At 46.4% G+C, this 20,138-nt stretch overlaps 8 protein-coding genes across 8 annotated transcripts; 4 read left to right on the top strand and 4 right to left on the bottom strand.

Moving 5' to 3' along the window:
* Positions 1 to 519: 519 nt before the first annotated feature.
* On the top strand, positions 520 to 2,403 carry I302_103285 (uncharacterized protein; the record flags this gene model as incomplete). The annotated part of the gene is made up of 11 exons (XM_019188657.1): positions 520 to 639; positions 703 to 803; positions 882 to 968; positions 1,022 to 1,079; positions 1,135 to 1,177; positions 1,259 to 1,506; positions 1,558 to 1,813; positions 1,871 to 1,889; positions 1,948 to 2,032; positions 2,098 to 2,295; positions 2,371 to 2,403. The coding sequence occupies 11 exons, from the start codon at positions 520 to 522 to the stop codon at positions 2,401 to 2,403; spliced, it is 1,248 nt and encodes a 415-aa protein (XP_019048219.1).
* Positions 2,404 to 2,648: 245 nt separating this feature from the next.
* On the bottom strand, positions 2,649 to 3,119 carry I302_103284 (uncharacterized protein; the record flags this gene model as incomplete). The annotated part of the gene is made up of 3 exons (XM_019188656.2): positions 2,649 to 2,701; positions 2,831 to 2,976; positions 3,052 to 3,119. The coding sequence occupies 3 exons, from the start codon at positions 3,117 to 3,119 to the stop codon at positions 2,649 to 2,651; spliced, it is 267 nt and encodes an 88-aa protein (XP_019048218.2).
* A 518-nt stretch (positions 3,120 to 3,637) lies between these two features.
* Positions 3,638 to 5,630, top strand: I302_103283 (uncharacterized protein; the record flags this gene model as incomplete). Its single annotated transcript, XM_065869643.1, has 10 exons — positions 3,638 to 3,816; positions 3,875 to 4,275; positions 4,411 to 4,496; positions 4,569 to 4,587; positions 4,658 to 4,747; positions 4,817 to 4,837; positions 4,893 to 4,947; positions 5,038 to 5,220; positions 5,311 to 5,443; positions 5,520 to 5,630. 10 exons carry the CDS (start codon positions 3,638 to 3,640, stop codon positions 5,628 to 5,630), a joined length of 1,278 nt encoding a protein of 425 aa, XP_065725715.1.
* Positions 5,631 to 5,939: 309 nt separating this feature from the next.
* I302_103282 (uncharacterized protein) lies at positions 5,940 to 8,810 on the bottom strand (the record flags this gene model as incomplete). The annotated part of the gene is made up of 4 exons (XM_019188654.1): positions 5,940 to 8,027; positions 8,175 to 8,273; positions 8,348 to 8,449; positions 8,544 to 8,810. 4 exons carry the CDS (start codon positions 8,808 to 8,810, stop codon positions 5,940 to 5,942), a joined length of 2,556 nt encoding a protein of 851 aa, XP_019048216.1.
* Positions 8,811 to 9,383: 573 nt separating this feature from the next.
* I302_103281 (uncharacterized protein) lies at positions 9,384 to 10,189 on the bottom strand (the record flags this gene model as incomplete). The annotated part of the gene is made up of 3 exons (XM_019188653.1): positions 9,384 to 9,462; positions 9,599 to 9,690; positions 9,827 to 10,189. The coding sequence occupies 3 exons, from the start codon at positions 10,187 to 10,189 to the stop codon at positions 9,384 to 9,386; spliced, it is 534 nt and encodes a 177-aa protein (XP_019048215.1).
* Positions 10,190 to 11,179: 990 nt separating this feature from the next.
* On the top strand, positions 11,180 to 13,220 carry I302_103280 (uncharacterized protein; the record flags this gene model as incomplete). Its single annotated transcript, XM_019188652.1, has 7 exons — positions 11,180 to 11,244; positions 11,420 to 11,456; positions 11,525 to 11,652; positions 11,796 to 12,032; positions 12,126 to 12,359; positions 12,432 to 12,811; positions 12,865 to 13,220. 7 exons carry the CDS (start codon positions 11,180 to 11,182, stop codon positions 13,218 to 13,220), a joined length of 1,437 nt encoding a protein of 478 aa, XP_019048214.1.
* A 666-nt stretch (positions 13,221 to 13,886) lies between these two features.
* Positions 13,887 to 16,226, top strand: I302_103279 (uncharacterized protein; the record flags this gene model as incomplete). The annotated part of the gene is made up of 6 exons (XM_019188651.1): positions 13,887 to 13,936; positions 14,034 to 14,222; positions 14,345 to 15,133; positions 15,276 to 15,574; positions 15,693 to 16,060; positions 16,140 to 16,226. 6 exons carry the CDS (start codon positions 13,887 to 13,889, stop codon positions 16,224 to 16,226), a joined length of 1,782 nt encoding a protein of 593 aa, XP_019048213.1.
* A 570-nt stretch (positions 16,227 to 16,796) lies between these two features.
* Positions 16,797 to 20,066, bottom strand: I302_103278 (uncharacterized protein; the record flags this gene model as incomplete). Its single annotated transcript, XM_019188650.1, has 10 exons — positions 16,797 to 17,261; positions 17,401 to 17,591; positions 17,700 to 17,909; positions 17,982 to 17,999; positions 18,061 to 18,236; positions 18,294 to 18,338; positions 18,411 to 18,550; positions 18,631 to 19,098; positions 19,256 to 19,541; positions 19,657 to 20,066. The coding sequence occupies 10 exons, from the start codon at positions 20,064 to 20,066 to the stop codon at positions 16,797 to 16,799; spliced, it is 2,409 nt and encodes an 802-aa protein (XP_019048212.1).
* Positions 20,067 to 20,138: the final 72 nt, after the last annotated feature.

The raw sequence follows: 20,138 nt of genomic DNA, 5'->3' as shown, positions 1-20,138 counted from the left end.
TGGTAGAGTGGGTTATATCGATCGGGTTGTCTAGATGAGACTGATTAGGTATAAATCGAATGAAGATATGGATGCGAATTCGAGGTTGTCTTTGCTTTGTAGCTTTCTTTCGGTTGTTCCTGATTTGTAATGAGCTGAGATGGAATGAATTATCTGAAACCCGAGTGGGTACTCATGTGCCACAACGAGGTATATCGCCGAAGGAAGCATGATGGCGGGATCAAACATACAGTTAATCGGGCATGGGCATTTGCGATCTGAATTGACGTGTTGAAGTTGAATTTACCGGTTACTATCTTGATGAATTGAGCCGGATTGAGCATAAAAGAATGCAACCTGCAAAGAAAGATAAAAGATAAATACAGTAAATCAACTCATCAATTCAATCATTCATCATCCTTCTTCCATCTTCATATTTTCTTGCTAATCAAGCACTATCGAGCAGACCCAACAGTCCAGATCTTATACTCTACGTCCCTTTCATCAATCGCATAACATATACGGAGACATACCTTTACCATGTCATCAACCATCCAATCAATCACCAACGCCATCCCCTCCCTTGGCAGAGCGAGACTCCTGATCAACTCTGCTGATGATGTCGTCGTTGTCAGCGCATGCAGAACAGCCATCACGAAGGTAGGCCAGCTTTGATTTTCTCAGCCTCTATAGCACAGCTGACAGGTGTACGAATGCGAATAGGCAAAGAAAGGTGGATTCAAAGATTGTTTACCCGAAGATCTCCTCGCCGCTGTCCTGATTGAGACTTTGAAGAGAAGTAAAGTTGATCCATCCAAGATTGAGTGAGTATCCGACAATTCACATTTTCAGCTGCAAGAGGCTATCATTTGTTGTCATAACATAGCTGACGTCTTTTATAGGGATATCGCCGTTGGGAATGTCCTTCCCCCTGGAGGAGGTGCCAACGTAGCTAGGATGGCTCAGCTCTACGCTGGTATACCTTATACGTGAGCTTCCTTCTTCTAGTTGTTCTGGATAGATCTCATGTACCATTGAACAGTGTCCCGATCAACACTGTGAACCGACAATGCTCATCCGGTCTCACAGCTGTAGCACAAGTGAGCTCTCTCCTACTCATCTTTCACATCGAGTTCCAGCTGACAAGGCAAACAGATCGCCAACGAGATCAAATCTGGAGAAATTGATATCGGTATCGGTGAGCTACAGTCTCATCCTCATATATGCAGCTGCCGTAAGCCGATAATTGTGACATCCAGCTGATCATTTCTTACTTCAGGTGCTGGTGTCGAACACATGACCGCCAACTACGGTGCAGGAGTCTTACCTGAGCGAATGTCAGATGAAGTCCTCTCCAATCCTGAAGCTGCCGACTGTCTCATCCCAATGGGTATCACCTCTGAGAATGTCGCAAAGCAATATGGTATCTCCCGTGACACCCAAGATACATTCGCAGCAAACAGTTTCGGTAAGGCTGCAGATGCCCAAAAACAAGGGAAGTTCAAGAGTGAGATCGTTCCTGTCAAGGTGAGCTTCCTGACGCGTCCGTAACATACATAGAAGCTGATGATAGATCAGGTCAAATGGTCTGACCCTAAGACCGAAGATGAAAAGGAAATCATCGTCGATGCCGACGATGGAGTAAGAGAAGGAGTCACCAAAGAAAGCTTGGCCAAACTCAAACCCGCTTTCTCAAAGGACGGTACCACCCACGCAGGGAATGCTTCTCAAGTATCTGATGGTGCTGCTGCGGTACTTCTTGCGAGAAGATCGGTCGCTCAGAAACTTGGTTTGCCCATTTTGGGAAAATTCGTCGTCTCTGCTGTTGTAGGAGGTGAGCTGGAAAACTCTTGTCCGTCTCCGAGCATAGCTGACTTATGATATTTTCTAGTACCTCCAAAACTCATGGGGTGAGTTTTCCCGTTCCATATCCAATGCTTCATCTGACTAATGCATATTGTTCTCTAGTATCGGACCTGCATTTGCTATCCCCAAAGTCCTTCAAAAAGCTGGAATCACCAAAGACGATGTAGACTTTTACGAAATCAATGAGGTGAGTAGCTAGCACACGCTCTTCAACTCTTGATGAGAAAACGCTTAGCTAACATGTTTGTTCAGGCCTTCGCCTCCCAAGCTGTAATGTCTATCCAACATCTCCACCTTCCGTTCGAGAGAGTCAATCCAGTTGGAGGAGCCATCGCAATGGGTCACCCACTGGGTGCGACCGGTGCTAGACAGATCGCTACTGGATTTGCGGAAGCGAAGAGGGAACAAAAGAAGGTGTTTGTTACTAGTATGTGTATTGGAAGTGGTATGGTGAGTGCTTCTTTCTTATCAGCTGGAAACTGCATGAGGGATGATGAACACAGCTGATATTTGAGATGGATTTAGGGTATGGCTGCTGTGTTTGTCAATGAGCAATAATCATTTAGTTTCAATTTGGTTGTGTTGTAGTCGATTTGTATGAATATGATCTATGATGGAGTTTTGTTTCCTTTTGACTCGTGAACATGTCAGGTTTCAATTTAATCGAAGATCGCAATTGTCTACGTCGTAGGTAGGAGAGTGTTCTATCGAGATAAATTCCAAGTGAGATGAGTGATGAAGTATTATGCATGTCTATCGATACAATGTGTTTTCTAGTTGATCTATATCTATATCTGACCCGATCATGCTCTCGTAGGAGGCATGAACAATCTCCCTATCCCCAGACCTATAAATACTATTCGAGGAGATGCAAATCGATGAATCAGCTTGGAATCCTCTATGTTCTCCAAGTGAGTTCTGTTCTTGAATCATATCATTCATTTCGGATGGAGGGGCGCATTTGTACCGAACCGATTCGACTCACCCGTACCCAATATCCCCGTAACCTTCGGCGCAATCATAGGTCCACCTGCAGGTCTGACCCTCTCAAAAGCACCTTGACGCCTGGCCTGCATGATTGCGTACCCTCCTAGTCCTATGAATGCTGATGCTCCTATTATACGACATGACCTGTGTTATGTGACTCGATCAGTACTTTGTTTACGAGATTAAAACAGAGTGGAGGGATGAGGGTGAGGTACGCACAGACAATCTTTCTCGGCGTAGCCTGGTTCTTTGGTTGGGTTGGAGGATGATATAGCTGCTGAGGACATTGTGGATTCGGTGGGATCGGTTGTGAGGGAATGCAATCAGATATAGATTGTTTGTTTGTCGGTCGATTGGAGTTACTGTACCAAGGGTATTGGATCACCGAGACTTGATCTGCTATCTACCTGCTCATATCGTATCCGATGTAATCCACCTTCTCGATCTCATCTTCATCTTCTTGATCAGATTTCATCACATTGCTTTAGTCTTACTGAGCCGATCGAGCGGACTGGATGTCAATCTCCATCTTGAGCATGTGCCTTAAACAATAACAATGGGACTCCATGTTGAGTTGCAGTCTCAATCTGACGCAAGTGTTACGTTTGACTTTTGATTCATCTCCTTTTTCCATCTCTCCCTCCATCTCAATCAGCGGAAGATCGATTCATATTGATATTCATGCTCATATAGGAATGTCAGTATCATGTGTAGCCTGTATCTGCTTGTATCAAAGTCGTCCTCAGATGGATGATAACATACCGCTACGCCAACCTACCTTCTAGCCTCATAATCAATACTCACGATGCTATCAACCGCGATCTACTTCCTCTTCCTCATCTTCCCTCTTATCGTCTCATCCATATCCCTCCCCCACTCATATCCTTCCAAAGACAAACTACCAGGCAAATTCGTACCATTCTCCAAACTATCTACATGTCCCACTCTATCAGACAGGAAACCACCAAAGAACGCCAAAGATGTGTAAGTCGCTTCTTCTGGTACATCTTTCATCGGTTTAGCTGATATGATACGCGACCAGTCGACCAGATGACTTTAAGGTGGTGATGGCAATGGGAGACTCCATTACCGCAGGCCTACTAGCTAGGGGATCAAGGGACGACTATACCCCTTCTGTCTCTGAAAGAACAAACCAATATCGACAAAGACCATTCGATCTGGGCGTAGGGAGGATCCCCGAAATAGCAGAATGGCGGGGGATCTCATACCCCATCGGATCGGATGAGGGAGCAATAACCATACCTACCATCCTGCAACATTACTCAAAACCGGAAGGGAAAGGGAATATAACGGGAGTTTCGACGGGGCATCATCCGCCTATAAGTTGTCTCGGTATTGGGTGTGCTGCTCATCCCGAGGAAGATGGGTTGAATGCGGCGATTTCGGGGAGTTTGAGTAAGAGTCTGATAGGCCAGGTGAAGGGTGAGTCTGGGATCTTTCTGTGATGTGGAGAAATCGATTTGCGTGCGTTGTTTGGTTGAAGAGGCATTCATGGCTTTTGTCGTACTGTCTTTTTTGTTCGTGCAGTGCTGATCATCTTGATAATGTTTGATGTAGATTATCTGATTCCCAAGATGATTGAGCTGGAGGTGAGAAGGGAGGATTGGAAATATGTGAATCTTGGTATAGGTGCAAATGATGCGGTGAGCTGACTGTTCCTTCGAAATGGACTATAATAGAGTAGAAAGCTGATCTTCGCGTGGGTTTATGAACAGTGCGCGTTCTGTTTGACTCGTGAGCTGTCGACTCAGTATCCCGCTGAGCTGGTACCTCAGCTTATGCTTACTTCGCTGGTATGACATAGCCAACTCGACTGCAATTCCATTACATGGCTCACCACAGCAATTCGCAAAGGGTATTAAAAAAGCGGTGAATGAGTTGAGGAAACATGCCCGCGAGTCGGCTGCTCGTAACACAAAAGTAAGACATGATGAGAGCTGACACGGATGATTATGATCGACAGCGAACATGATCGTCAATATCAGTAAGTATGGGTATTTACGGACATCTTCACTGAACTGACAAGATTATCGTATCAGTCGGGATGTTCAGGGTATCCGATATCTACGAGTTGACACTCAAAGATCCATATTGGTGAGTTGTGGTGTACATGGTGATCTTGAAACAGCCGAGACCTCTCGTATGTAACGATCAACTGACTGATTGTCACGACTCGCATCATAGCCAACCCCCACACCTCCCTATCCCACACTTAGCTCTCGAATGTTCCTGCGCGCTCATCCCAGGTCCAGTGGGCGATTACACCCGTCAAAAGATGGATGAGCTAGGTGAAGCGTACGACCAAGCCGTATGGGAGGTTATAAAAGAATGGGAAGAAGAGGATGATCCGTCGTTTGCTGCTATTTGGTGCGTCGCCTCTCCGATCTTCTCTAATCCGCAGATCGCAGTCGGGTAAAGAAGAGAAGAGGAAGCTGATATTTAGGCACGAATGATTAGGCAACCGGGCACATCAGTCGATCTAGCCAATTATCCCATCGAGGCATTATCCAAAATAGACTGTTTTCACCCTTCTGAATTATCTCATCAAAGGGTGGCTAGCGGGCTATGGAACAGGTTGACTTTGGGGATGGTATGTCCCCTTGTCTTCGTGTCAGCTATTTGGAACAAATGGATGGTATAGCTGATGATATGTTTTGCCCATGTAGAAGGATAAATACCAGCCTATACCTTGGGAACAGGAACCGACGATTAGATGTTTGGAGGAGAGTGATCGTATTAGGGTAGGGGAGGTGTCAAAGATGTTAAGGAGGGATTAATGATCAGGGTTGGTCTACGTTGTGCGAGTACGAGTACACTTACAGTAAGTTACAGGGTGTGAAAGGTTTATCTGTTGTTGTCATACCATATTTCATTGTCATAACGAGCCATATCAATTCTGCTTGTATTTCATCATTGTTATAGTACATAATCTTTAAACATGCAACGGAAATCATAAGGATATCAATTAACCTTTCATACGGACTATCAACAAAGCAGGAAGAGGATGATCAAACATAGTATATCATACAAAACGAAAATAAGGATCATCAACATATCCGACTATAAGCGTAAGTCAACCGGGGAATCTAAATGATCTTCCTCCTCCGTCTCTTGGTCCTTCCCGTTTCTTCCTCCGAAACGTGATCTCCCCCGGATCGCAATCTCCTAGTACCTCTTGTAGGATTACCCACAATCTCCTCATCGTCACCCTTACCAAGCCGGTACGACTCATCCTCAAGAATACCCTCAATCTCAATCTCACTATTATTCAAACTCAACCCCGAAATACGAGCCTGTGCGTGATTAGGAAGATCCAATCTCAATACCTTTCCCTCCCCCTCCCCTCCTGCGAGGTCATCCCATCTACTAACCTCGTTCAAACGCTCATTTCTAAATGTATAGCGCAGTTCTATACCTAGCATACTCAGGATATCCGAAGATAGATCGCTTACTCGAAATACCCTAGTTTCAGATGAGGGCTTTCTCGGTGGCGGTTCATTCGCATGTGATGTTGGAGTGTCGGCCTTGTCATCGCCATCCATCGGATTTCCAGTGGAAACATCAATATCGACCTCTGGATCAAGATCTTCCTTCCTCTCCAGTTCAGCCACCATACCCTTATCCTCTTTCAAGCCGTTATCCTTGATCTCCTCGATGATCTCGCCTTCTTCTCCAACTTCCATTCCAGATTGGTGTTCCTCTCTGCTTGTTTTTATCACACCATTATCTTTATCGTCTATCCTCTTCGACTTCATCCTCCATTCCTCATCTTCAATCTCCTCTACCTCCTCTACCTCCTCATCCTCGTCCTCATGCGACGCCAAATTACCTCGCCTCGCTCCATTTCCATTTCCATCATCACCAATAACCTCCCGAGACCCTTCATGCTGTTTCGAGCCGGTATCCGTGCAGACCTGGGGTTCCTCGGGTGAAACTAAAGCCATGTCCACATCTCGTCGTTTCGATCCAAATATCAAAGTTTTACCATCCCCTGGAATTCCAATATATTTAGGTTCGACCGTCCCCTGAGAGCAGAGGTTGAGATTGGGAGTATCGAAATGGTGTGCGAACCCTCTTAGTTCGTTTAGCGTAAATTTATCTTCTTTTTTCCTATCTTGACCGTCATATTTATGCGATCTGGCATTATCATGATTACGATGTCCATGTCCGTGTCGCTGGTGATGGTCATAGAGATGGTGCTGATATCCTCTGCCTCCTTCATCGTCATAAAGTGAAGTACCATTACCTTTCCTCGTTCTTCCACCATAAGGTTTATAGGTATGAGAGCTGGAAGAAGATCTCCCTCGAGATGATGCATCCCTATACGATTCAGAAGCGGATGTAGACCTTTTCCTAGTCTCATTTTCATCTTTGATGTTGATGTTGTTCTCGAATTCATCCGCATGTCCCATCTCCTCAGCCTGGTACTTCCTAAAATACCTTCCCCTCTTCATCCGCTCGAGCATACCATTTTGAGACTTCTCATACCTCTTCGACCAAGGCGCAAGACCATAAGGATAAGGATGTTCACTCTTCTTCTCACCGGAGGGCGCGGGATGTCGCAGTCTTTCCGTGACTTTCCCAGGTGACGGATCAACTTGAAAATTCAATTTATAGGAAATGTCCTGTAACCTCTGTAAGGCCTTTGTGAGTTCCATAGGATTTATGTTGTTGATTGGTGCACCAATCGCAGGGGTGACAGTGAGAGGGACCATCGGATTGGGAGGGGGAGAGAAGGCGATTCGCTCGATTAGAGGTTTGGGTCCTGTTGGAATTGGATTGAAGGGACTGTCCCATCGTGATAGAGTTGCGGGGGTGGGGAAAGTTTTGTTCATGGGAGAAGGTACCATTGGTGAGATTCTGGGAAATGATGCTGGAGGTTTAGAGTGGGATTCTCTCCTTGATCTTGAGGAAGAAGAAGCTGAAAATGGATCAACCGATGTAGAGGGAGAACACGCTTTTCTCGCTTCGTTGCTTCTGGAGGGGATTGTGGGAGTACTTGCAAACGGTGATTGAATGTTTCGTTGCTGTGACCCAAGGAATGCGAATTGCGGCTGGATTGGACTGGGATAGTTGGCCCAACTGCCAGAACCGAGATTGCCTTGATAGGGGAAGATCAACGGTATCGAGCGAGGGGTGTAAGATGGAGATAAAGCTAGTTCTTCCCGGACGAGCTGAAGATTGTTTTGGTAAGGTCAGCACTCATATACCTCTACAATCTTGTGAAAACTCCGTGCAGCGACAGTAAGACTAACGCTACGGGAGAGCAACAGACGTGTATATACAGTAATGCATGATGGAACGACGGTCAACACACTCACCAGGATATCCTTAGTCGATCCTGAACTATAGCCACTACTGTGAATATCGGAATATCGAACCGTTACTCGTTCGTCCCCGAATAGATGGGTATTGTGTTTCTGTTGAAGAGTACGTGTGTGGTATCTCAGTTGATCGGACAATGAACAGGCCGAGGAGGACCGAAAAGACATACAGTAAAACAGATAACGTCATCTGCGTCTTTGGCACTTCCAAATTCCATACAGGTGATCATAAAATCCTTATGAGGGTGTTTATGGAATTCGGTGAATATGAACTAAGGTAAGGTACGCAGTATTAACGATATCAGCTCATTTCATTGCTGCCTTATGGAGAGGAAGGAAGGAAGGAAAAGCCAAAACAAGACCCACATTATCACCAATCCCCCTAAAATACTCCCTAATCTCATTCTGCGTAATACCCATCCTCATACCAGCTATGAACACCGCATTGAGCTGTGTATACACCTCCTTGTTCAGAACGGTGTTCAATCGGATTCCCAGGCGAGTCTGGACGGGGTGTTGTAGTTCTGGGTAAAATCCCTCGGGACCTGGTTCGGGGTAGTATCGTGGGGCGAGGACGAGCTGGTTATCTACGTACCGACGAGCGCGGGGTGGGTAGATCTCGGAGGAGGACATCTTAGGGAGACGTGGGTGTGGGTGGTGCGGTTTGAAGTGGGGTGAGGAACGAAGAGAAGGAAGGAAGAAGGAGCAGTAGAACGATCTTTAGAATTGATCGTCGTTGTGGGTTTATTTGAGATATGCTGGGACGGTCTGCGTGGTGAGGAAATGATGTGAAAGAACAAGCAAGACCGGATGAATGATAGAAAATGATCATGAGTAAGGAATGAGGAAATGAAACGTGTCACCATGTTACTAAGTTATATGTCCAGTCAACTCTTTCAGTATCAGTATTTCATGTATCATTTGTATTCAGGGTCAGAGAGAAGCAAAGTAAACAGAATAGTATGTTGATTGATCGTCACATGAAAAATGAGCTTAGTCAAAGGAGGGGTCTCACTTATAACAACAAAACGCATTGACCTTCTTGATGGTGGGGTGATAGTCGAGTCGCTCTCATCCTCCTTCAAGATTCTTCCCTCACCACTCACTCCTTCCGAGAATCATGCGTTCATCAGGTATCGAATTGAAGTGAGCTGCAACTGCATCACCGTAGCTAACGATACATGCTGTATTACCTTGTCCTTCCATCTATAATTCCGGTTCCTTCTGCATCAACGCAGGCATCATCCTCACCACTTTACCTTCGTTCTTGGCGTGTTGAATCAATCTAATTGATACAAATGGATCAGCTTATGCTCTCTTTCCCTTGAAAGCATTGAGATCTTGCTTCATGAGATATAGATCTGGATATACTCCAACATGTAACACATGGAAAGGTGACACGACCCAACGATCGAACTCACTTCTTCAACAACGAGGTATCCTTCCATCTTGGAGGAGGTTCTCTCTTCTGCACTGACCAGTAGAAGATATCCCAATCAGGTTCGTCGAGGAGCTATGTATATACATTTTGATCAGTTTCATCTCATTCACATTGTTCTCGCCTCATACTTCTTCATGGTGTGGGATGAAAGTATGATGATGGTCGATACATTCCCATGATGCTGACGTTGAGAAAGCAGATTACTCACCTTATCAAACTCCTTCATCTCATCAACACTCATGGTAGGTAGGAACTCCTTCGCAAACGTACTCAATATCAGATCCGTCTCCAAAGTCCCCCTCTTTCTAGTCTGGTAGATCAACCTCGATCGAAGGGTATTGGCATCTTCGCCGGTCCGATCCAAGGGAGGAGGTAATGCCCATTCTTCAGCATCGTCTGATAACCTGTTATTCTGGGCTAGGTCGGGGGAGGAGAATGGTAGAGGGAAGGGATCGTTGGATTTTGATGGAGGGTTTGAGAGGCGGATCACAGAATTAGAGAGCAATCGAGAGGAAGGGCGAGAGGATATGAGGGGAGTGAGACGAGGAAGCGATGTACGGAGGAATGACATTTTGAAGCAATCGTGTTATAGTTGTAGGTGATTCTTGAGGTGTATAAGTAAGAGGGTAGTGGATGTATAAAAGCTTATTGGTATTGCACGGACATCAGTGAGAAACACATCGAGGACGATCAATCGAATCAAATCGGAAACTGAACCCGGAACCAAATTCGAATATTTTACTTGTACTTCACACCTCCACTTGGCAGGTCCACATCTCTGCGAATCTTTCTGTAAATCCCGGGAAGAGAGAAGATCTGAATTCTGATCAGGTCTGCACTAGATGGGTAGTATTTCGTGTCAGTCGTCCCCGTGCTCCGAGGAAGTAACCAGGAGTGAGACATGTATGGGTCTTGCAAGAGCCATAAACTTGATAGAGGCGATAGTGCGTTTCAACAAGGCTAACGGAGATTGAGTGGTTCATTATTGAGCAATCCTTACTTAATACTTTGTTCGCGCACGGTCCCTCTGGAGCAACGTGGTATGGATCTGGTTACATACTCGTATTGCTTTCATGGGAATCACACAGTCACTTTATGATTCAGCATTCTTGAGCCAGAGGAAAGGTCGTTAATGCGCAGAATGAGGAGGTCAAAGGGGGTTATGACGTAACTGAGCTTAGTAGTGTAGACCGGTTCCTCGTAGTACCGGTGACATCTACGCACCTACAATGAGAAAAAGGTACGTTGATCAAATCAATCACACCACACACCACACAAATGATTCTGATTCTCTTGATTCTTCACCATCAAAATCAATCAAATATCTTCTCACACATACACATACACACCTACACAGTCAACCATACAGCAAAGAAAGGTATATAACACTCCCTTTTGACAACCAATCCCTCTTTCTCTTTCTCTTGTCTTCTTCATCCTTTCATCTCACTTCGTATATTTCGTAGTACTACTAGACTAGACTAGTCTTTTCTTATTCCTACCTTTACAGAAGAAGCTTTTTGTACTTCCCTTATCTTACTTCTCTCTCTAGTATATCACAATGGAAGCAGACAGAGTTTCTCACGAGGTTCGAAATGTCGCTGAGAGGTTGATTTCCCTTGAACCGTGAGTTATTCTTACCCACCATCACACTTACGCCGTACGAGTTGGCGTAGGGAGGTCCTTCACCATCCACCTAGCTTCAGCTGTTCAATCTATAATCGCTCCAGTCCCTTCTTCTCCTACCCATTTACACGGGCCCCCTGCCAGTGACAAGAGCTGACGTGAATCTCTCCCTCAGGGATCAATACGGTAATGCGCTTGACCAATACTTCGAGGTGAGTATTCTCATCTCATATCACCCAATATCTCGCGAATTCACCAGCTCACAGTGCATGATCAATAGGACAACGTCGTATATGAATCGCGAGGCATCCACCTTCAAGGTCTCAATGAGTTCAAAAAGTACTTGAATCTTGGCTCTGTCATTTCCTTCGACAGTCATTTGGTTGGTCATACTCACTACGATGAACAGTGAGTATACCCTCTCTCATATCAGCTACAGCTCCACTACCTATACCCCACACTATCTCTCCGCTACTCCTACCTATACCTCTTCTCCTATTCGCCGTTTCGACCTCATCAACGACGCTGATAAATATCCATTTCCACTACAGCAACAAAATTGCCAAGTTCGCCTTCTCGCGAACTATCTACCTCCCAACTCTTCCCACTTGGGTTCCCGCCTCTGACTCGATCAACAAATTCCTCAACAAGCAACACTTCCGACCTATCTTCGATACCGAGCTTCATCTTACCGCTAAAGGTCAACGAGGTAACGAGGGTATCAGATACGTTGTAAGCCAAGTTGGTCCCACTGAGAGAAGGGATGCAACATTTATCGAGAAGGCACTGTGAGTGAAGAGTCTTCTTTTGACAAATTGAATCCACAAGTCGTTCACGATATTATGTAAGAATTGAGCTGACGTGAGACCGTGACTTCACAGTCCATACCTTCTCCTTCGACCACTAGTAACATTCCTTGTGCTCATCCTCGCCAATGTTACCGGATTCTTCCAACGACACTCTTACAAAGAAGAAAACCCCGTAAACCTCGCCCTTTCGGCTGTGGCTGAAAGCTGGGCTTCAGTCAGAGGTCATTCAATCGATCGTGAACATTACCCGGAGACTATCAAACAAGCTCAAAAGTTGAGCGAGAAGATTGGTCAAGCTGTCACAACGTGAGTCAAAGTTTCCATACCTCTCTCACTTTACCGCTATACTTTTGATAAGAAGCTAATGATGTAATCCAGTACTCTCGATTTCACTACTTCCACCGCTCATAAAGCCACCGACCAAGCAAGATCGATCGGCCTTCCTGTCGACCAAACTCAACACCTTATCGAGATGGGTCTTCATGTCCCTACAGCCGCCTTACACACCGCCGGTAACGTCACTTTATCCGCATTACACACCGCCGTCGTCATCGAACAAGCTTCCGTTAGTGCCGTCCAATCGCTCGCTCTCAACGCTATCGGCATCGCTTCTGGTACTGCCCACGTTGTCGAGGACCAAGCTAAAGATCTTGGACTTCCTGTTGATGAATACCGAGAATTGGCTTTCAAGAGAGCTCACGATGTTGGAGAATGGTTCGGTGTGATCAAAGCTAAAGCTGAAGAGCAAGGTCGAAGAGGTTAGTGAGCATTTCTGGGTACTACTACAAAGCTAATTCACCACTCGCCATAGGTATTCAAGCAGCTCAACTAACCGCTCAACAAGTCGAGGACGCCACCCGACAAGGTATCCGACAAGCTGGTGAAACCACTCAACGAGTCGCTGAACAAGGTATCGACATCGCCCGAGAAGCTGTCGAACAAGGTGCCAACGCCACTCAACGAGCCGCTCGAGTCGTCAAGAAAGAAGCTGGTCCCACTGCGGATAAAGCCAAGGGTGTGGTCGAAGAGGTCACTCCCGGTGGTGATGTGTCCAACACCAAGACCAACACTGATCAAGGTGGCGAAAACGCTATCCCTCGACTTTCATCCGGTGGTCACGATCCGAACGCTGCCGGTGCACCTTCTTACGCCGCGGCTGCACACTAAAGATAGGTTTCTTTGTGAACCAGAGTGCACGTTTCTCGTCGCTGATTGGTACTGGTAATCACCCTCATACATCCATATTCGTCTGATTTCTTTCACAGTCATCATCATCAATCATTCTCATTGGATCTTTCTTCTTTTACTGGTTGATCGTACCTCTCTGTATAGCTCTCATAGTCAATTTTCTTTTTCCTCATCGCATCCCATCGCATCGGTGTACATAGAACACGTAGCAATTAGTAGTGATGATCAATTCTCAAGTCAAAACAATCCAAAAGTAGTAAAGTAATACGTATGAATGAAACTCATGTATCCTGTATAATACTATCATACTATGATTTATTCACGTGAATGATTTCTTGAGAGTAACATCGAACATGATCATGTGATTACGGAGTAGAGTAGATTGAACCGGATGATATCATGTCATGTTCCGGCCGGTAAGTCACTCGCAACTCACACATGACCAGATGAATGAGCTATCGAGATGAGAATTATATCAGACAAAGCAACGATGCGATGGGGATATAACAAGATGTAAGAGGACGACTTGTCTAGCTCTCATCTCAGCCATGCTTGTCAATCCTTGATGAACAATTCCATCTCAACTCTGCACCACCACTGACTCACAATGATCCGAGCCCGATTCCGACCCATAACCTTGGTTCGATGTACCCATCAACGTCCAAGACTCGTATCAAACACCTCGCTTCGCCAGCGTGACTTCACAAACTATACCTCACCCTATAGCTCAAGCTCAAGATCAAGCTTAAGAACCTCCTTCCCAGCACAATGCTATCCCCCTTTTACAACTAGGCTCACCCATTGTCAAACAAACATACGTCCCTTCCACTCTACCGTGCCGCAGCTTGCCATCTCCCCATTCAAGCTACACGACATAGGAGAAGGTATAACCGAGGTAGAGATTATACGGTGGTATGTTGAAGATGGACAGGAAGTAAGCGAGTTTGATGCGTTGTGCGAAGTCCAGAGCGATAAGAGCGTGTGAGTGTGGTTTGCCCTTTTATCAGTTATCACGATGCCAAGTATGGTTCATGTTACTTCACCACTCATCCTCCTTTTATATGCCGCTTGAGTAAGATAGCTAATCGTGTATTCATGTATAGAGTCGAGCTCACCTCACACGCGGATGGGATCGTCAGGGGGATAAAGAAATCTGCGGGTGAGACTGTTAAAGTCGGTCAGGTACTGTGCGAGATTCACACGTCTGAGAACGACGACGACGGTGGTTTTACTGCTGCTCAAGATGTGACCTCGAACCAACCGACCGAAGGAGATGGTCATGTATCGCAAGTGAATGAGGAGGACCACGCTCAAGCCCAGAGCCAGAACCAGAGCCAGGGTAAAAGTCCACAAGTGAACGAGGCTGAACACCTCACCGAGAATCTGGAGAAATCGCAAGAATCTCAGGATCAAGACCAACCTCCATCATCCAGCAGTACCATCCAAAACCGAAAACACCCCCTACATACCCCTGAAGACGATCCTATCCAACTATCAGGCGAGGCCTCCATCCTACCTTCCCCTCCTCGTCTCACTCCTACCACTCAACACGATACACCCGTCCAAGCTAGACGAGATCGATCGGAAGAAGACCAGGACAACACCAAGAAGATAAGTAAGGCTTCGCCTGCTATTCGGACTTTGGCTGGTAAGATGGGTATTGATCTGGGTATAATACGTGGTACAGGCGAGAATGGGAGGATTATCAAAGGGGATTTGGAGGATTATGCTGGGACGTCCCTTTCTTCTTCTGAACAATCTCCTAAGGAGAAGAAGGATAAGGGGAAGATATACAGGACTGATTCGCCCGAATATACTAGGGTGGAATTTGGGAGGACGAGGAAGATCATGTTTAGGGCGTTGGGTGAGCAGGGGAAGATACCTCATTTCGGGTAGGTCAGAAGTCTTGTCCTTGTCCATGTCGTCGTGTGTTTGGTACAAGTGTCTTCCATGACATCTTTCATTATCATTGTCATAAGTTTTGTACACTGTACTAGAAGACGAATGAAGCTGACTTGCTAATTGACATTGCAGATACTCCCACACACTCAACCTTACCTCTCTCCTCCCATACTTGAAAGCCTCCAACCCACCTCCCATGACCACGAAAGGAAAGAACGCGAACGGCTACCTCGCATCTGACATCCCGTCGTCCCTGGTGGTCAATCCCATAGAAGAGGAGAAGCAGAAGACTACGGTACTGAGCTTCCTGGTCAAAGGGTTGATTTTGGCTTTGCAGGAACATCCGATCATGCGAAGTAGGGTGAAAGAGCGGGAGGGGGAGAGGTGGTTGGAGGTTGCCAGAGATGGGGTGATAGGGGTGGCTGTTTCTGGTGAGTGCAGTCTTTCCGATATGTCCAAATTGCGCAGGATACAACAATTTTCTGTACACACAGAATGGTCAAACCCGCATATATGAACCCGTATCTGATATCTGACATCATCTTACAGACCCAAAATACGGTCTCCTCACTCCCTCTCTCCCTTCCCTTTCCCCCTCCACCCCCCTCTCGGCGATCACATCTCACCTCCATTCCCTCCGACACGCACCAAACAAACCATCCACCCCAGCCAACCTAACCATCTCCTCCGTAGGCGGTCTGGGCGAAGCGAAAGGCGCCATGCCAATCTTACCTCCCGGTGGGGGTTTGGCAATTTGCGCGGTGGGTCGAGCGAGGTGGGACATGGAGTGGGTCAGGGCGAATGGCGATGCAACTGCTGGAAGGTCGGTATGGGATATGGATGAGAATGAAGTGCGGGATGGAGGGATGAGGGCTGTTCTGAGAGCTGGTGTAGGGTGGAGTGGGGATCATAGGATTGTGAGTTTCCCTTTAGGACCAGCTGATCCACACTTCGGTACTAGTAGTACAGCATACTGACTTGTTAACTGGGTTGTAGCTTGAAGGCGCAGAGTTGATTGCGTTCACTGAGACTTGGAAGAGGTATATTGAAGAGCCTTGGAGATGGATCAATGTCAGCTCGTAGAGACGTTCCACTTCGATCGACTGTTTACCAGCCAACCAATCAATCAATCATACTAGAAAGTCGTCTTGAGATCGAGGCCGAAACCACTGGAACTCCTTTCTGTTTCTTGTACTTGGCTGTTTACGTGTAACTGTAGATGTCAGATACTGTAAATCATGTAGCATTGTCATTTGTACATTATTCTTTCCGTTGACCACCATGATGTTCCATACGTTATACCACCATGTATCCTTCGAGCATCATGTGCTGTATTATCTATCCTCTTACCTCGGAAAAGTGCACTTCTCTCGTTTAAAACAAAATGTCAATTCCACCCCACACACCACAAAAGATGCCCAACTGGTTGACATTTAGCAGAATTACACAGAAAACATCGAGTCCGCTTAATCTCATGTACTTATTCATTCGTTATACCTTATCGTGTATGAATGATACCGCATCTTCATTTTCGTCTCGTCTCCAAGTCACATCGTCCGTGTTTCATCTGTCATCTGTCATCTGTCATCTCCACCTCCGATTCCTTCATCGTTACATAATCTTTCCTCATCGGCAACTCCACTGTTCTCTTCATTACTCAGCTTTCAACACCCTCCCAATCTCCCTCCCACCCTCAACCCCACCATTCCAGAACCCCTCCATCCTCTCATCTCTCTCCCACACCCTGGGTTTCTCCCTCTTACCAGGAGAATCATTGCTCAAATTCGCTTGTCGTTGATTAGCATTCAACTTCTGCACCAACCTCTCCTCCTCACTGTTCCTCCATAACAATCTCTCTGACAAGCCATCGACGATCCATCGGAGGATTATATACCCGTGAGATGCCGTCAACGCGATCAGTCCAAGGGGGATTAAGAGAGGTAAGACGGTCTTGAGGTTATGAGAGATGTTGTATTGGTCTATCATGTGGTGGAGGGAGGCTGAACCTGGGATAGGGGTCAGGTTGGGATTAGGAGTTTGGTCGGCGTTGTACGAGGTGGGTCGGAAAAGGTAGATTAAGGTGGAATTTGTAATGGCGCCGATCCATGAGATGATACTCTGTGACATATTGAGAAAAGATGGAGTGTCAGCTTTGATCGTAGTAACGAGGCCAAACACTACAGCTCTCGTGACGTCGAGGTGTTGTTATTCGTCTGCGTTTCTGGTGGGCTTGCAACTGAGGTAATAAGCCACACACCAAAGTCTCCAACCATGATCCAATAGTCTCGACTCTATCTCCCACAGGTCTTCTAACATGCTTACAGATCTTCAAAGCGTCACTCCGAAGTTCGACGTAATTGTTGACCAACGCAAAGACAGGTGCGAGAGGCCAAACGATAGACCAGATAGTAACGTATCCGAATTGAGTGACCATCTCTGCGTAGTCGGCTGAGAAGAAGAATAGACATATCTCTCGGTCAGCAAACGAATTAAACATCTTTCCGATCTTCCTTGCTATCTTGGAGTTTATCAGCATTTGGCAAAGAGGATACCCACTGAACAAAGAATAATCAGGTAAAGCCAATTCCCTTTCGACTTTCTCCAAGAACCTCTTCTCTACCTCCTCATCATTTTGAGGAATCTTCTCCGAAGCATCGGTATTACCTCTCTTCTGGATGGTTTCCTTGATAGTGGTTTTGCCCGCTCGCCAGTCATCTACAAAACGCATGATGAATGGTAGACCAAGTTCGAGGAAGGCATTGATCACTATGTCACACCGACCCATCAGTATCCATCACTTCTGTGAGAAGAATGTATGAATGTATATCTGCGACGAACCTTGATTAGTGACAGTATCTATAACAATCAAAGCGACAGTCAGCTCAACCCTTTAACTCATCCATGCCAGCGAACTCACAAGCAAACAATTGCCCCTTCAATCTTCCAGCTTTGATTCCCTTCTGTTGTTTCCCACTGGTCCTTGGACCCAGGCCAGCCTTTTCAGGCGTATCAGACACAGAGACAGTCTCTTGCTTGGTCAGCCTGTGCTGTACTCGAGCCATAATGAACGATCCAAAGGGGACGTAGACGTATCTACAGGGACGCTGGTAAGCTAGATTCAATATCTCTACACATGGCCCTCCAACTTACGCAGATAAGAATAGACCGAGATAAGCTACGATAGCATTCATCGCACTGTATCGATGTATCAGCTTGTTTTATTTGCCTTCGAGGTTAGAATCTTAGCTGAGTAGGAACACTATTCACAAAGTCTTGGCTGTCAAGCTCTTTTCAGCTCCAACAGGTGTAGGGTGGTCTTCCCATTTCACCATTGATCTTGCCAAACTTCCATAGGCAGCAACGATCTGAGGGACGACAACGGCGAATAAGACTGTGGGCAGAAGGGGCTATGCCAGTCCAAAGATAACAATATCAGCTATATCTTTTTTTGAAAAACTGTTGGAGGATAGCTGAAAGATTAACTCACCACAACCTCTTTACCGAACCCATCGTATGCTTGCCCCACAAACGCTTCAAGCATGAATATACCCAACAGTACCACCCCTAATCCCACACCACAAGCAATGATAATAGGGATAGAAGCGGTAACTTTGATATCTCGTTTAATATCATTTCCAGCCTGTACCACATCCACCGCATCCTCTTTGTTCTCCCTCTTGTCTAATCCAAGATTCGCTACATACTCTGGACGGAGCCTTCCGACAGCCACCGACTCGCATCCTCTTGTACCCCATTTGATGGCGAGTTTGCGCTCCTTGATTCGCCAGATGGCTACGAATGCTGTCGAATAGATTGAAAGGACGAAGGCGTATAATGGTGGATAAGAGTCTGAGGGGGTGAGGAGGTAGAATAGGGTGGAGATGACGGACAGCGGGAGGAGGGAGAGGGTATAGGTGGTTAGGAAGTTGAAATAGAGATGGACGGGGGGTGGTTGCTATGCCGATGCGAATGTAAGACATCAGTGTCGCTCTTCACATCGTGTGGCAGGCAGGAGGAATATCCATGGGAGATGTTCTACCATAGGCAATGGTCTCGTGATAACCCATCGGATATTCTCGATGATGAAAAGCTGGTTGAGAGATCAAGCTTACATGTTCACCCAGCCCCTGCCCCTCTTTCCCATCCAAACCCTTCAACAGACCAATCCGCCAATCACCTCCAGTAGTCCATCTCTCGACCCACTCCTTGTCTGCCACTTCATCATGTAGCGCCATGATCGACTTGACTCTCTTCCATTTACCCTGGTTGGGAGTTATACCCAGACCATCTTGGATCGCAGGTGCGGTCAAGAGGTTATATAACAGTCTGATTCGGGTGGAGGGGGAGGGAGGGATAGGGTGGGAGTGAGGTGGGAGGTTGTGCGCTTGGTCGAGGGATCTGAAGCATATATTGATATCAGTATCAGACCGTATGACATACCATGCTATCCGTAGTATTGGCAGATGACATGACGGTTGTCGCAAGGACAAGAGTGGAGTACGAGAACACTCACCTCTCCCTCTCCACCAGCTCAGTAATCTTCCCATCCTCCGCACCAACAAACACCCAAATCTCCTCCTGTCCTTTATCCTTATTATTAGAAGGCCTAGCTCTACTAGAAATCCTAAGTCCCTCTTCACCTTCCAAAGTCCTCAATAAAGCTTCATACCCCTGTTTGATCTCCTGTTGAGCTACAGCCCTATCTTGACCTTGGGATTTCTCAGTGGAGATGGAATAGGGAATGACGAAATCTACTTTGAATGGATTGGTGTTTACCTCATGGTGAGCCAACGAGGTGGATCGCGATTGGACGGGTGGACCGGGGGCAGTGTTCGCTGCTGGTGGTGGGGCTGCGGTAGAGGGGGGATGGTTCGACATTGATCGTGTTACTCTTTGAGGCTGGGGGTTGGGTGGGGTTGTCATACTATCTGAAAGAGGGGGATGAACCTGACCGCTGTCCACTTTATATATCTCTTTGAAGAAGTTTTGATGAAG

This window comes from Kwoniella bestiolae, chromosome 2 (assembly GCF_000512585.2).
Source record: "Kwoniella bestiolae CBS 10118 chromosome 2, complete sequence".
In the NCBI taxonomy this organism is placed as follows: Eukaryota; Fungi; Basidiomycota; class Tremellomycetes; order Tremellales; family Cryptococcaceae; genus Kwoniella; species Kwoniella bestiolae.
The sequence above is the reverse complement of the archived record's forward strand: the minus strand, read 5'-3'. Positions and strand labels throughout refer to the sequence as shown.